Source organism: Neofelis nebulosa, chromosome 6, assembly GCF_028018385.1.
Source record: "Neofelis nebulosa isolate mNeoNeb1 chromosome 6, mNeoNeb1.pri, whole genome shotgun sequence".
Lineage (NCBI taxonomy): Eukaryota > Metazoa > Chordata > Mammalia > Carnivora > Felidae > Neofelis > Neofelis nebulosa.
The window spans coordinates 83,441,425-83,458,483 of NC_080787.1; the positions used below are offsets into that span (position 1 = coordinate 83,441,425).

The 17,059-nt window shown below is 38.1% G+C and overlaps 1 protein-coding gene across 1 annotated transcript; it reads left to right on the forward strand.

The window, feature by feature from the left end:
* Nucleotides 1-461: 461 nt before the first annotated feature.
* Nucleotides 462-16,032, forward strand: PM20D2 (peptidase M20 domain containing 2). The gene is made up of 7 exons (XM_058734686.1): nucleotides 462-1,266; nucleotides 3,355-3,503; nucleotides 10,475-10,617; nucleotides 11,909-12,063; nucleotides 14,392-14,527; nucleotides 15,539-15,646; nucleotides 15,859-16,032. Exons 1-7 carry the CDS (start codon nucleotides 811-813, stop codon nucleotides 16,011-16,013), a joined length of 1,302 nt encoding a protein of 433 aa, XP_058590669.1. The 5' UTR covers nucleotides 462-810; the 3' UTR covers nucleotides 16,014-16,032.
* Nucleotides 16,033-17,059: the final 1,027 nt, after the last annotated feature.

Below are 17,059 nucleotides of genomic sequence, written 5' to 3' on the forward strand. Positions count from 1 at the left end.
TACTATGTTCAAATCAAAAACCCAAGTCAACAAAATGGTATGAATATTAACGACCATAAGTCTTTTTATTAACCCTTTGGTTTGGGCTTTAAACAACCTTCATTTTTAAATTCTTAGTTCTTATCTACCCAAATAGACTATACTTGCTAATTACATATCCAGTCCTTACTATACTCCAGTAAGTGTCCTTATGAGAAAACTATACAGAATAGTTGCAGCTTTTAGATAATACAGCAACCTCAAGAAGAAAGTGAGGGCAGTACTGAACACTTTAAGAGTATAGAATCTATAGACCAGTGTTCTTTGTATAGCATTTACATTGACATCTAGTTTTAGGAACTAAAAACCTTGTATAACTTTAAATTGCTATTTTAGAAAGGGGAGTGGAGTTTTTCAAGGACTATGTTCCACTTGGTCTCTCTCTGATGCCAACTAACCAATAAAGCCGTTCTCATTCTGCTGCTGTGGGAAACAAGCAACAACAGAAAAGTAATAATGAGTTGAAAACAATTCAGTCTTAAGCACAGCCAAGGAGATGAAAGCGAGAGTCCCAGAACACCTCTCTTCCCAGCGCTCCCGGCCCGGGGCGGAGAACTTGCCAGCCAAATGAGGTGGGAACCTTGTACCCGGCGAGGCGCTGGAGGCGGGGCCCCGGGACTGTTCCCCCCGGGAGCAGCGAAGCTGCGCTGTGGGCCCCTCCCGGATTCTAGCGGACGCCGGGCGCGGGCACTGGAGCGGGTGTGCAGTTAAAAGGCAGCTACCGAGCGGGCAGTCGAGCGGAGTGTTTGCGGGTCACCGGCTGCAGGCGCGATGAGACCGGGAGAGGAGCGGCCCTTGGAGGGGGGCGCTTGCAGCGGCGTCTCCCAGCTGGAGCTGCTGAAGCTGCGCGCCGCGGAGCGCATTGACGAGGCGGCCGAGCGCCTGGGGGCCCTGAGCCGCGCGATCTGGAGCGAGCCCGAGCTGGCCTACGAGGAGCACCGGGCCCACGGCGTGCTGACGCGCTTCTTCGAGCGGGAGCCTCCGGCTGCCTCTTGGGCAGTGCAGCCACACTACCAGCTGGCCACGGCCTTCCGCGCAGAGTGGGAGCCGCTGGGGGTCCGTGCGGCGCGGCGCCCGCTGCAGCTGGGCTTCCTCTGCGAATACGACGCGCTGCCCGGCATCGGGCACGCCTGCGGCCACAACCTGATTGCCGAGGTCGGGGCGGCGGCCGCGCTGGGCGTGAAGGGGGCCCTGGAAGGGCTCCCCGGGCCGCCTCCGCCGGTGAAGGTGAGGTGGGGTCCTGGCGCGGGATTTTCATCGCCTGCCCAGACCGGGTCGTACCCGGGGACGGCGGGACCCGGCGCTTCCCGTGCGCACCTGCCCCCTCGGAGTCCCGGCCTCGCTTTTGCCAGAAGGCAGAACTCCTGGATCAAAGTCAGTAGTGCTTGAGGTGCCGGCCCAGCGACTTTTTGCAGATTTTTGTTTCCTCTTCTGTAGTTGTAAACGATTGAGTAGACTGGCCCTAAGGAAAGAACTTAGGACCAAGCCTGGTTTTCGTTGTGATTTATTTTTGGTAACAGAATTAACTGCGATTTGCTGACGAGGTTGTGCAATCTCTGGAAGAAGTAGTTATTGTAGGGAAACCTCCAGCCCCTCTTTATTAGGCTCCAAAACCTCTTTTGTTTGTGGCAGTCCTAGGAGCTGTTGTGATTCGAATCGTTGGTATTTGGATAGGAATTTTTCAGTCATTGCAACTACCAAATCTTCCCTCAAAAATTGGAGAAGTGAATACTACATAGATGAGTTCATCCTTAAGTTTTAATATTTATTTCATGATATTAAGAAATTTCTCCTTTAAGTGGGGAAATGTCATTTATGCTTGTTGTAGGGCAAGTTTAATCTCGTGTTACTGTGTTTTTTCAGATGGTATTCTTCATTCTGTGAGCTAATTCAATCATCAACATTTGGCTTAATAAGAGCAAGGCTGATGTTTTATTTTCATATTCTATAGCCCATTTTTTTTTTTCCAATGTCAGTAACTTTTCTCTTTTATCTTAACAGTTCCATCTTTTGTAGCTTTTTCTCTTTAGCTGCCTTCTCTTTTCTGCTTCTGGCGGCTTGTTTTTTGGATCTGGGTAGGTTTTTGTTGGGGGGGGGCGGGTCCTTTGCTATTGCATGAAACACGGGAGAGATTTAATTTTAACCAGATTTATGAAAGATTCAGAGACGTCAGCAAGATTTAACTTGAAGTCATCAAATTTAAGGAGTCAAGGGTTCAGAGTAGAAAGCAAGTTCAATTATGAGTTCGAGTGCTTTGTAACTTCCAAAGAAGGCTCAACTTTGGGAAATGTACACCTTTGAATGGTAATGCACAGTTTTAGCAAGGTTATCAGTCCTCTCTTAAAATGGAATTTATGTTGATTCCCTTAACAAGCCAAGACTTTTTCCAATTTGTTTCATTGTATTCCTGTATATGATCTTGAAAGTGTATTAGTTGTTTATAATTTTTCTTTGCTTTTAAACATTGTTTGAAGAAGTTAAGCTTAAATATCAAAGTAAAATGTTTATTCTGTAAAGTTCTCTTTTGTTTAATTAGGTGTTTGGTGACCAGTAAATCTGCCTGGTTGAACTGGTGGAATCGAATTAGTAAGTTTGTGTAATAGTCGGCTGTTTCTAACTGTGGTGTTAAGGTTTATTTAATGTTCTTTATAAAGGTTTAATGAGTTAAGATCTTTTAATGAGTTAGCTCAGTAAGGAATCAAGAGTTCAGGTCTGAGGATCAGAACATCTAATCCGTGCTCTGCCTGGAGACTTGCAGTGTGTCCTGGGACAAAACACTTCACTCCATGCCTCAAAACCACCATCCCTGAAATCCCTGAAATGATGACATATACTGCTCACCTACCTCACAGGGTTGTTGTGGGGATAACTAATAAGCAACTGGAATGTTCCTAACCAGTAAAGTGTTTATGAATAATTATATATATTACTAAAAGACTTAGTCAAGAAGAAGCTTTAAGAGATAAGTCCTAAAGAATTTTGAGGAATTAATTCAGTATATAGTATTTATCTTTTTTCATCTTTGCCTTTAGTTATATAAAATTGAGTTATAAAATTAGGAAAAGTTTCCTGGTGTAGCTTTAGTGCATACTTTGTGCCAAATTGGTATAATAATGTAAATTTAAATGTGTAGTTAACTTAGCACCGTAGATTTATGCCCACTGCATTATTTAAGTGTCAGAGAGCAACACCTCTCTCCATAGTTCAAGGACTTTAATGTAGGTTGTGAATACCTATGCAAGGGAACCTGTTTGATATTTTCCTGCGAGGATTTTGTTGTTGTTGTTTTGCTCTGACACAGGTATATCCTTCTAGGTAGTTGTCCTGGGAACGCCTGCAGAAGAAGATGGTGGTGGCAAAATTGATTTAATTGAAGCAGGGGCTTTTAAAAATCTTGATGTTGTTTTTATGGCCCACCCATCCCAAGAGAATGCTGCTTATTTACCTGATGTGGCTGAACATGAGTGAGTAATCAAGTTGAAATAAGCTCCTTAGTGGAAAAGACTATTAAGATATTTCTGTGTCCTAACTGGAGACTAAAACCCGGTACTTATATATTGAAAAAGTAAGTTGAAAAATGATGATGTGATGTCTTACTTGATTTCCATTGAGTAACATTTGGTAAGCCTCTTCTATTTGAGATGGTGTTTGTAATTGGACTATTAACCTAGTGCACGGGGCACCTGGGTGGCTGAGTCGGTTAAGTGTCCTGACTCTTGATTTTGGCTCAGGTCATGATCTCATGGTCGTGACACTGAGCTCCGCATCAGGCTCCATGCTGAGTGTGGACCCTGCTTGGGATTCTCTCTGCCCCTCCCCTGTGTACGTGCACACTCTCTCTCAAAATAAATAAACACTAAAAAAATAGTGCCTAAAAAGCATTAAGACTAGCAAACAGAATATGTTGACGCTTGTATTCTATTCTGAACTATCTGAGAGCAATTAGGTTTCTAGAAAACATCTATCCTTTGACATGGGTTGTCTTTGCAACTGAATAGATTTGTAAGAGGCAGCTTTATTAGGGGCGCCTGGGTGGCTCAGTCGATTGAGCATCCGACTTCGGTTCAGGTCATGATCTCACAGCTTGTGGGTTCGAGCCCCATGTCAGGCTCTGTGCTGACAGCCCAGAGCCTGCTTCAGAATCTAGGGCTCCCTCTCTCACTCTTTGTCCTTCTCCTGCTCATGCTCTGTCTCTCTCTCTCTCAAAAATAAACATTAAAAAAAAAAAAGAGGCAGCTTTATTAGACTTGGAAGAAAACACACTTCTCTAGTTTACTTCTTGTAATTTGAGTTCTTTGCAAAGAGGGTAAATTATATTTCTGAGAGAAAATACAGAAACTAGCTGTGGATTTTAGTGGAATTTGCATCTGTACTCTTCTGATTTGTCCGGTGCCAAAACATTTTATTTATTTTCCTGTATGTGGAAGAGCTCACTTTTTTGGATCGCTGAAGTGGATTGAAGTTTGCACACCAGAAGTTTCAGTCACAGTAGTTAATGGGCCAGTCACTGGGCCAGTCTCCAGGAGCCACTGTTGATCTGCTTCGGGAAAACCACATGTTCTCCTCTGTGGGAGCTAGGGAGTGATAAAACCATTGCAGCTGCTCTTCTAGGTGGTACTCACGAATCTTCCAGCTCAGAATCACCCGAGGCCTTGTTTTCACAGGATGACCATTTTAATCTTCCTTCTTATCACCAAGAGTTGATGCTGTGGCAGCAGGAAGAATCTTTCAACATTGGTTTTGGGGGTAGTGCATACTGGAACACCTGCAGAGGATCTTAGAGGTTAGAAGTCTCTGCCAAGGCCTCTGGCTAGAAGAGGCCTGCAGCTGTAGGCTTACCAGCCCATTAGCCTTCTAGGACTTCGAGTTGGGCTTCTTGGCCTTGATCCATCAGCCCAGTTGGCCTCAGGCCTTTTCTTAGTCTCTGGCTTCTTAGAGTTTTCATTGGCCATCTGTTAAGATGGAAAAGGGAACAAGAATACAAACTAATTTTTGAAAATATTATGATCTTTTCATCCTAAAAATCTCCAACAGTAAGTAAGATAAAACACTATGTTCATATTGACCACCTTTCCTGCATCGTGTCCCTTCTTGAGAGGCATATATCCTTCCAGGACTTTTTTTTTTTTTAACGTTTTATTTATTTTTGAGACAGAGAGAGACAGAGCTTGAACAGGGGAGGGTCAGAGAGAGGGAGACACAGAATCTGAAACAGGCTCCAGGCTCCGAGCCATCAGCCCAGAGCCCGACGCGGGGCTGGAACTCATGGACCGCGAGATCGTGACCTGAGCTGAAGTCGGACGCTTAACCGACTGAGCTACCCAGGCGCCCCCTTCCAGGACTTTTTGAGCATAGTTATAAACCTAAATAGGTACATATATAAATTGAATTTTAAGGGAGGATTCTTTTTTCCCCCTTAAATATTCTGCTAAATATATTGTTGGTCTGGCTCTTCCTTTTGATTTTTTTAAGTTTATTTCTTTATTTTGAGAGACAGAGAGAGAGGGAGTACCAGTGGGTGCATGTGCAGGGTAGGGGCAGAGAGAGAGAATAATCCCAAGCAGGCTCCACACTCAGCACAGAGCCTGAAGCAGGACTCAATCCCACTAAATGTGAGATCATGGATACTCAGTGGACTGAGCCACCCAGGCACCCCCCCATCAGTTTGTTTAAAATACGCTTTTTGTCTTATTTTTCCTTTCCTTTTCCTATGTTCATCTGTTTTGTTTCTTAAATTCCACATGAGTGAAATCATATATTTGTCTTTGACTTATTTCGCTTAGCATAATACATTCTAGTTCTATTCACGTTGTTGCAAATGGCAAGGTTTTATTCTTTTTGATTGCCAAGTAATATTCCATACTTTGCCTGTTGTTGATAGCATTGCTGTAAACATTGGGGTGCTTTGAATCATCATTTTGTATCATTTGGGTAAACACCTAATAGTGCAGTTGCTGGGCCATAGGGTAGTTCTATTTTTAATTCAAAAAAAATTTTTTTAATGTTTTATTTATTTTTGAGAGATACAGAGCACGAGTGGGGGAGGGGCAGGGAGAGGAGACACCGAATCTGAAGCAGGCTTCAGGCTCTGAGGTGTCAGCACAGAGCCCGATGAGGGGCTTGAACTCACAAACCGTGAAATCATGACCTGAACAGAAGTTAGATGCTTAACTGAGCCACCCAGGAGCCCCTATTTTTAATTTTTTGAGGAACCCCCATACGTTCTTCAGAGTGGCTGTACAGTTTGCATTCCCACCAATGATGCAAAAGTGTTCCCCTTTTTTTGCATTCTCGCCAATGTGTGTTGTTTCCTAGCCATTCTGACAGGTGCAAAGTAGTATCTCATTGTGGTTTTGATTTGTATTTCCTTGATGATGAGTGATGTAGAGTATCTTTTCAGGTGTCTTTTAGTATCTGGATGTCTTCTTAGGAAAAGTGTCTATTCCTGTCTTTTGGCTATTGCTTCACTGGATTATTTATTTTTTGGGTGTTGAGTTTGATAAGCTTTTTTAACAGATTTTGGATACTAACCCTTTATCTGATATGTCATTTGCAAATGTCTTCTCCCATTTTGTCCATTGCCTTTCAGTTTTGTTGATTGTTTCCTTTGCTGTGCAGAAGGCTTTATCTTGATGAAGTCCCAATAGTTCATTTTTGCTTTTGTTTTCCTTGCCTCCAGAGACCTGTCAAGTAAGAAGTTGCTGCGGCCAGGGTCAAAGAAGTTGTTGCATGTTTTCTCCTCGAGGAGTTTGATGGTTTCCCATCTTACATGTGGGTCTTTCATCGATTTTGAGTTTATTTTTGTGAATGGTGTAAGAAAGTGGTCCAGGTTCATTCTTCTGCATGTCACTGTCCAGTTTTCCCAGCACCATTTGCTAAAGAAACTGTCTTTTTCTCATTGGATATTCTTGCTTACTTTGTCAGAAATTAGTTGGTCATACGTTTGTGGATCCATATCTGAGTTTTCTATTCTGTTCCGTTAATTATGTGCCTGTTTTCATGCCAGTACCATACTGTCTTGATGATTACAGCTTTGTGTAAAACAGCTTGAAGTCCGGAATTGTGATGCCTCCAGCTTTGATTTTCTTTTTCAACATTACTTTGGCTATTCAGGGTCTATTCTGGTTCTATACAAATTTTAGGATTGTTCTAGCTCTGTGAAGAATGCTGGTGTTATTTTAATAGGGATTGCATTGCGCGTGCAGATTGCTTTGGGTAGTATCAACATTTTAACAACATTTGTTCTTGTTCTTCAAGTCCATGGGCATAGAATGTTGTCTTTTCCATTTCTTTGTGTCTTCTTCAATTTCTTTCATAAGCTTTCTATAGTTTTTCAGCATACAGATCTTTTACCTCTTTGGTTAGGTTTATTCTTAGGTATGTTATGTTTTTTTGTAGAATTGTAGATGGGATTCATTCCTTGATTTCTCTTCATGCTGCTTCATTATTGACATACAGAAATGCAACCGGTTTCTGTATGTTGATTTTATATCCTGCAACTTTGCTGAATTCATGTATCCGTTCTAGCAGTTTTTTGGTGGAGTCTTTTGGGTTTTCCACATAGAGGATCATGTCATCTGTGAAGAGTGAAAGTTTGACTTCTTTGCCAATTTGGATGCCTTTTATTTCTTTTTGTTGTCTGATTGCTGAGGCTAGGACTTCCAGTACTGTGTCGAATAACAGTAGTGAGAGTGGACATCCTGTCATGTTCCTGACCTTAGGGGGAAAGCTTTCAGTTTTTCCCCATTGAGGATGATATTAGCTGTGGGTCTTTCTTATATGGCCTTTATGGTGTCAAGATATGTTCACTCTATCCCTTTCTTGAGGGTTTTTATCAAGAAAGGATGCTGTATTTTGTCAAATGCTTTTTTTTTTTTGCATCTATTGAGAGGATCATATGGTTCTTATTCTTTCTTTTATTAATGTGGTATATCACGTTGATTGATTTGCAAATATTGAACAGGCGCTGCAGCCCAGGAATAAATCCCACTTGATCATGATAAATAATTGTTTTAATGTACTGTTGAATTTGGTTTGCTAGATCTTGTTGAGAATTTTTGCATCTGGGTTCATCAGGGATGTTGGCCTATAATTCTTCTTAGGGGAATCTTTGGTTTTGGAATCAAGGTAATGCTGTCTTCATAGAATGAGTTTGGAAACTTTCCTTCCATTTCTGTTTTTTGGAACACTTTGAGAAGAATAGGTGTTAACTTTTCTTTAAATGTCTGGTAGAATTCCCCTGGGAAGCCATCTGGGCCAGCATTCTTGTTTGTTGGGAGATTTTTGATAACTGATTCAATTTCTTTGCTGGTTATGGGCCTGTTCAAATTTCCCATTTCTTCCTGTTTCAGTTTTGGTAGTGTGTGAGTTTCTAGGAATTCGTCCATTTCTTCCAGATTGCCCAGTTTGTTGGCATACAATTTTTCATAGTATTTCTTATAATTGTATTTTTGTGGTGTTGATTGTGATCTCTCCTCTTTCATTTGTGATTTTATTTATTTGGGTCCTTTCCTTTTTCTTTTATGATAAAGCTGGCCAGGAGTTTATCAGTTTTATTTATTCTTTCAAAGAACCAGCTCTTAGTTTCATTGATCTGTTCTACTGGTTTGTTTGTTTGTTTGTTTGTTTGCTTCTATATTGTTTATTTCTGCTCTAATCTTTCTTACTTCCCTCCTTCTGCTGGCTTTGTGTTTTATTTGCTGTTCCTTTTCTAGCGCCTTTAGGTGTGAGGTTAGATTGTGTATTTGGGACCTTTCTTGCTTCTTGAGATAGGCCTGTATTGCAATATACTTTACTCTTTTTTTTTTTTTTTTTTAGCATTTATTTATTTTTGAGACAGAGAGAGAGAGAGAGCGAGCATGAACAGGGGAGGGTCAGAGGAAGAGGGAGGCATAGAATCTGAAACAGGCTCCAGGCTCTGAGCTGTCAGCACAGAGCCCAACGCAGGGCTCGAACTCACAGATCGCGAGATCATGACCTGAGTCGAAGTCGGACGCTCAACCGACTGAGCCACCCAGGCGCCCCATGCAATATACTTTACTCTCAGAGGGAGACAAACCATAAGAGACTCTTAAATACAGAGAACAAACTGAGGACTACTGGAGGGGGGATGGGCTAAATGGGTGATGGGCCTTAAGGAGGGCACTTGTGATGAGTACTGGGTGTTGTATGTAAGTGATAAATCACTAAATTCTGCTCCTGAAACTAATACTACACTGTATGTTAATTAACATGAATTTAAATTAGTAAAATAAATAAAAAATAAAATATGCTCTCTAAAATGTTTTAAAATACACTAAAAATACTAATGCTGAAAAAAATAACCATTAACACTTATTTTCCTATAGTTTGTTGTATGGTAATTATACTTAGATTTGAACCCTGAAAGAAATGGTGCTAGAGCCATTTTCATAAAGGTCATCCTCTTCCATTTTATATTTATCACCAGTTTTGTTAAAATTCCAGTTTCAAGGTGATGGTGATAAGATATATATCAAGAACTAACAAATATCCCAAAATCTTAAAAATATATTTGGATGCTTTTAACTTGTTTTTATTTTGCCAGCAGAATGTTTTGAATTCATCAAGGAATATGAGCATGCCAAGGATTCTTGAATCTAGTTTGTTAAAAAAAAACTAAGTCTAGAATAGCTTTTTGGTAATTTAAATGTGGGTACTATTACTTAGGCTTAAAAAGTGTTGCCTATACAAGTCATCTTTATAAATAACTATTTAATATGCAATCCTTTCTTTAACCCTTATTTTTTATTGTATCTGAGTAGTTAAATTGGTATGAGAACTATTTGGAAGTGAGTAACATAACTGATAAAATTTTGAGCTATTAGTGATGCAGGTGTTTTGGAACACTAATAAAATGTTGGTCAGGAACAACTGACTTAATGCTAGAATATCTTAGGATATTGTGAGTGTAATCTGGTATTCAGAGGTTGTCTTAATTCATTTCAGATTGTCACCTATTTCTGTTTTCCTTCACCTGCCCTCCCCCACTTAAGATAGAATTATCTGTTTCGCAGACCTTTTATATAGAGTTATTACGATGCAGTGTAGAAGGAGACAGGAGCCCTCTTTTTGTAATTCCAGTGCCTAATACAGAATTGCATGTTTGTTTGAATTGAGTTGTGTACAAATTAAATTTCTATTGGGGGTTGGTTGAACAAAATTCTCTCTCTCTCTCTCTCTCTCTCTCTTTTCTCTTTTTTGGAATGCTTTCTTTGTGTCAGTCACTGTATTACATAATAGTAAACTACAACTAAGGTATATAAATTGCTGTGTTATTTCTACAAACGATTTGCAAATAAAAATTCCAGCAGTGTGACTTAATTCTGAACACTTGTTGGGTAATTCTAATTACGGTACCTGGATTTTCTTTAGTGACTTTGAAAAGAGTAATTCCAAATGATGTTTTGTTTCCTAGTGTGATTGTGAAATACTATGGAAAAGCATCTCATGCTGCTGCATATCCCTGGGAAGGAGTAAATGCATTAGATGCTGCCGTTCTCGCCTACAACAATCTGTCTGTGTTGAGACAGCAAATGAAACCAACCTGGAGAGTTCATGGTACGAATGTCAAGTATGTTGTGTAATGGATGGTGCTTAATATATTTCAGTGCCATGTAATTAACATTTGATTTTTAAAAATTGTAAACATTTTATATACTTTATATGAATATTCCAAACTTTTTAAACAGTTTCCAAAATTCATGTGACAGGATACTAGGATGTTTGTATGTGTTGGCTAAGAAAACAGTTAAAAAAGTATTTATGTATAAATGGAATGGTCATTTTGAGTATTAGAGATAATGTTTTATGTAAGGATGTACATGTTTTCTGTGGGTATTTGAAAGTTGGATCTTGATTTTCCAGTTATCCTCACTGTTTTTTAATGGTAACAAATCATTTTCTCAATTTAAAAAAGTTATGGTTACTGGTTTTATTTTCTCAAGTGCTGATAAAATGAGTAACATCTTTTTAAATTATGTGCATCACCTTAATGTAACTACAGTAATAAAGTATGATCTTAAAGGTATGAATTTATTATTTAGTTATTTTATTATGATTTGGAAACTGTTATACTTTAATATCTATTTTTTACCTGATTTTGTTATAGGCTTAGTTTGTAATTGCACTTTGACCAATGTCCTACCTTAGTTTTTCTAAGAGAAATATGTAAAAATAAATAATAATTTTTAAAGCAGATCAAATAAATTTAGATTTTGTGTATCTATTTCAGTTATTATTTTGAATGGATAAATCTTTCCTCTCAGTGTAGTTCCAAATAAATGTATTTGTTTTGACAGTTAATAGCACTTAGTGATCTTCGACCTGCATCGGTTTCTTGCTGGTATAAAAATTATGTTCCCAGAGCTAAATACCATTGAAAATATCCATAGGAATCTGGAAATATGAGGATAATTATAGAACCTTGTGCCATTTTTTTTCTTTTAAGTCAAAAGTTTATCAAAACGTACAACTATTACTACTTTATTAAGCCTACTGAAATAAACTCTTTCAGAAGTCTTAAGATTGTTATAAAAGTTTCTAACAGTTTCTTTATAATCATGCAACATAATTTCTCAACATCGTTAAATTCCTTAGAATTAAGTATGGATAGACAATTTTTTATCTCTTAGCCAGAAAGCATTACCCTATGTATAGAAACTTTTGTACAAAAAAAAAAAAAAAGAAAAAAATTTTGTACAGCACATCAAAAATCATTGATTGGTATATCTGTGAAGCTAATAAATTGAAATTGTTTTTCTTCATGTACATATTGAAAATTCTATGGGTGTATTTAAACTTAAAGAAATGGTCTCCAAGCTCAATTTCAGTAATTTGGTTCTTTTTGTAGGCATAATAAAAAGTGGTGGTGTAAAACCCAATATCATTCCGTCTTATTCTGAATTAATCTATTACTTCCGTGCACCCTCAATGAAAGAACTTCCAGTTTTGACCAAAAAGGGAGAAGATTGCTTCAGAGCTGCAGCTTTGGCTACTGGGTGTACAGTAAGAACTTTTAAGAGTTAATATAAGTTATAATCAGAGGTATATCTATATGGGCTGGAGTTAAGTTAGAGTATTATTAAATTAGAACCTAACTTGCCCCTTTTTCATTTGGCAATGTTTAGAGTATGTAAGATCAGTTGAGTGAATGGGTGATGTGAAAGTCTTTAATTCATATTTGTTTTACTCAGTGCCCACATAGAAAGGACTATAGTCATTTTATTGCACTGTAATTAGAATAATTCTTGATAATGCTGAGTTCCCTGCCTTTTTGCAAGATATAGCCTTCCTTATTGGCAGTTGTGTTTTCAGAATTGCTCAGTATAGTTCCTATAAAGGGAACTTTATGGCAAAATCAGCAAAAGCTGTTTCGGGTGAAATTATTAGATATGTGCAGTAACGATATAAATACTATGGCTTGCTGGAATGAAAGTTAAAATAGATGCAGAAGTTAGTGAAGAAGTGTTGTTCATTTAAACCATAAAGTCAGTGACGTTTCTGTGCTAGTCACGTAGGGTATACAGCAGAACGAGAAGTTTCAGAATTACATCGATCTTTTCCTGGGCAGAGGTTGTAGTCTAGTGGGAGAGATAGGATCTGGGTCTGTGCCTCTCAGCCTACTGATTTTGTAACTTTAGAAAACACCATTTAATAACTTTGGGACTCCATTTTCTCTTGAAAAAGGGAGATAATAATATACTTTATCTTTATGTTCTTGTGAAAATTAAATGAGAGAATATTTGTTAAGAGTTAGGGCCTAGACCTCATACTTACAACTTATTTGTTTCTGCTCTCAGATGTATGATTTGTTCACATAGTAATAGTGTCTCACAGTACTAGTGATTCTCAGCATATATGGTAAGTGTCCAGAGAGTAAAAAATTAATCCTTTGTCCCTTATTTATGAGACCAGTGTTCTAACCCCTGAGCTACAGAGCCAATCCTTTACCCCTTATTTATAATTATAAATATAAATATTGATAGAATAAACACATGAACTATTACCGTTAACTCCGAATCTCAAGGCATAATATTCCCTTAGGATAAGGTTCATTGTTACTGGATTTTAATCTATATTTAATTTTTTTTTTTAATTTTTTTTTTAACCTTTTATTTGTTTTTGAGACAGGGAGAGACAGAGCATGAACAGGGGAGGGTCAGAGAGAGGGAGACACAGAATCTGAAACAGGCTCCAGGCTCTGAGCTGTCAGCACAGAGCCCGACGCGGGGCTCGAACTCACAGACCGCGAGATCATGACCTGAGCCGAAGTCGGCCGCTCAACCAACTGAGCCACCCAGGCGCCCCTAATCTATATTTTAAATAGTCTCTTAATAACTTTTTATATTTTGGCTGACTTGTAATACATGAATGACTATTATATAAGTATGTTTCTTTCTTTCTTTCTTTCTTTCTTTCTTTCTTTCTTTCTTTCTTTCTTTCTTTCTTTCTTTCTCTTTTTTTATTTTGAGTCAGACTCAACCAACTGAGTCACCTAGGTGCCCCGGTTGTCATTATTTCTAGCTTAGATGTTGCTAAGAGTAGAAAAAATGTCAGCCCTGCCATTTTATAATTGATTTTTACTAATGTTATGGCTATTGCCTTTAGTTTGTGGAACTAATCCATTTTGATTTAATCAAAACTAAATCTATAAATCCTCTTAACTGTGTACCTATAAACTGCTTATAATTCTTGACACACTGAAACGCTGAAGTTAATAAATGAGGACATGGGGTTCCTGGTGGCTCAGTCGGTAGAGCATGCAACTCTTGATCTCAGGGTTGTGAGTTCGAGCCCCACATTGGGTGTAGAGATTACTTTTAAAAATAAATAAATAATAAATGAGGACCGTAGCCAACCCTTCTTCATCATAAACCTGTCTCTCCTAGGTACCTTTATATCTTTTGGACCAGTTATTGGTGTCAATGTTGGCTTATATTTTGAATATGAGTAAAGCTTAATTTTTTTCTTTAAGAGGCTGCAGTCTAGAGCAGTGTTCCTCAGTGTCTGCTCTTTGGACCACCTGCATCAGAATTATTTGGGGGTCCTGGTTAAAATGGAGATTCCTGGGCTTCCCCCACACCCTATATAAGTTACCGAAGTTGAGACTTACTGGCTGGGAGAGTGAGGTGACATCATGTTGTTTGGTGCATATGTAACATGAAGGGGATAGGGCCTGAGGGAAGTCTTATTACCGATTTTTTTAAGGTAAAATATTTAAGAGAATTTATATCTGTAAGGGAAAGTGTACCCTCTTAAACCTCTTGCTGATTTGAAAATTAGATAGTGAATTTGAGTTTTTTATTTCAGAATTTGTCTTACGATTTTTTTTAGGTAGAAATTAAAGGTGGAGCACATGATTATTACAATGTTCTTCCCAATAAGAGCCTATGGAAAGCTTATATTGAAAATGGAAAAAAACTGGGAATAGAATTTATTTCAGAAGATGCAAAGTTGAATGGCCCTTCAGGTAATCAGGTTCTTTCATATATACTATATTGCACTGTTTGAGGAAGGAAAATACCATCTTTGGTTAGAGGGTTTTGTTCGACAGCTTTGGAGGTAGGGAGGTATTGCTCTTAACAATATTTTTCACAAGCTTAATGGTTAGGGGAACGAAACTAAAGAACTCTTCAGTGAATGTAAAGTGTTAAATGAGCAGATTTGTTTTTAGAAATAGTGTACTATTTCCTTTGTATTCTAAATAGTTCTAGTGTTTAAACTCGCTTAGTTCTAATTTTAAAGTAAGTTACTTAAAGGAGAAATAGAATTTTCTCAGTAAGCAGGCTAGCAAGTAGTTATAAGGAGGCATGCCAGTTGCTGAGGAGTAATTATTATGGTTGTTTACTACTAGTTGTTTAGTAAACAACTTAGAATTTAAATAATTATATTGGGGACTATTTTAGAGTTTTTCCTTTTTAAAAGGATCATTTCTAATATGTTTCCATGTTAGAGATGTATCTCCTAAAATATAACAATAAATGCTGATGAAGTGGACTCAAAAGGACTTGGCCATAGAAATGGGGTGTTGATGTCATTTACTGAGATAAGGAGTTCAAGAGAAAGCAGGTTGGAGTATGCTATGTTGGTATATATTATTAGTATGTTAAGTTTGATGTGCATACAGGATTTCTAAGGGGAACTGTTCAGTAGCCTGTGGAACCCCCAAATGATGCCTAAGTTGGAGATGTAGGAGTTGGCAATATCTGAAAAGTAATTGAAAACACAGGAGTATTTGGTGTGCTGGTGATTGCCAGCACTTAGGAGACAGGTAAAGGAAGCAATTTAGAGGAGACAGATAGTGACCAGAGAAAAGGCCAGACAATCAGGAGAAGTCAAGTCATGGAAGCCAAAGGAGTAGAGAATTTCTAGAAGGAAAGGAGTGGCAAATCATGTCTGGTGCTATAGAGATTGGATAAGTATGGTCTGGCATCTATTGGACTAACAATTAGAAACCCATGGATTGTCTTACTTTTCTAAGGATCTACTGATTTTGGAAATGTTACTTTTGTGGTTCCTGGGATTCATCCATATTTTTACATTGGATCTAATGCCTTGAATCATACAGAACAATATACTGAAGCTGCAGGTATGTGTTATTAGAAGTGAATGTGTGGGCATATGTTCTCTTTTTGTGGTAATAGCTCCATGTTTTTTCATTAGCTAACTTTACCTCAGAAAATACTGTATTGTGGTGGGCATTTCAAGAGGCGGTTTAGATATCGAGAGCTAATCTGAAAACCAATGTATAAGTTTATCATAAATAGGGAGGTTTCTTCATTTATTTTCTCCACGTTTTAGGGTCACAAGAAGCTCAGTTCTACACTTTGCGTACGGCCAAAGCTCTGGCAATGACTGCGTTGGATGTTATTTTTAAACCAGAGTTGCTGGAGAAAATCAAGGAGGACTTTAAATTGCAACTTCAAGAAGAAGAATTTTTAAATACAGTAGAATAAAAGGAAGACCTAGGAGCCACTTATGGATCATTAAGAAGTACTGATTTTTTTCTTGAATCTTTTTTAATAATGGAGGAGGGCATGCTTAATTTTTAGTCTTAAGGGAATCAAATTCCTCTTACCTGAAGAGGGAGGCCATGATCCATGATGCAGAGAAAACACATTACCTCATATCTAAAATGAAAAATTTCAGGGGCGCCTGGCTGGCTCATTTGGAGGAGTGTTCAACTCTTGATCTCATGTGGTTGTTGAGTTTGAGCTGATATGTAATGGCATTTCTTTTCTTTTCTTTTCTTTTCTTTTCTTTTCTTTTCTTTTCTTTTCTTTTCTTTTCTTTTCTTTTCTTTTTTAAGATTTTAAGTAATCTCTACATCCAACGTGGGGCTCAAACTCACAAAGCCACAAGATTAAGAGTTGCATGCTCCTCTGACTGAGCTAGCTGGGCACCCCTGTAATGGCATTTCTTTTTCTTTTTCCATTTCTTTTGCGATGGCATTTCTTAATCTGGATGATCCATGGCTTATCAGTGATAATATTTTATAAATTCATATGTTGTGGAGCTATATTTTAAAAGATCAGGGGATTTCAAACTTTATATTTAGAATTGATCCATGAAAGATTTTTTTCTCTTTCTTTCTTTCTTTCTTTCTTTCTTTCTTTCTTTCTTTCTTTTTTTTTTTGGTATAGGATGGTAAAATAATTGTGAATAGTATAAAATTCAGGTTCTAAATTTAGGAAAAGTTCATTTAGAACATCTGATTATATCTATGTTGACTTAGAGAATCTTTTCATTGATAGTAAAAGCAGGATTTTAATCAGAAATGCTGTGGGAAACAACTAGAAGTTCAGTACAAAGAATAAGCTTCAGTTTTACCATTTGAAGGAAAATGAATATATATATATTTTTTTACATAATTAACTCTGAGAAGTGGCATTAAAGTGCTATTCCGAATTCTGTATTTCTGTATTAGGAAAACATATAGACAGATAGGGTTAGACTTTTCCTGTGAAGTGTTTGCTTGGTAGCATATTCTAGAGGGACTTAC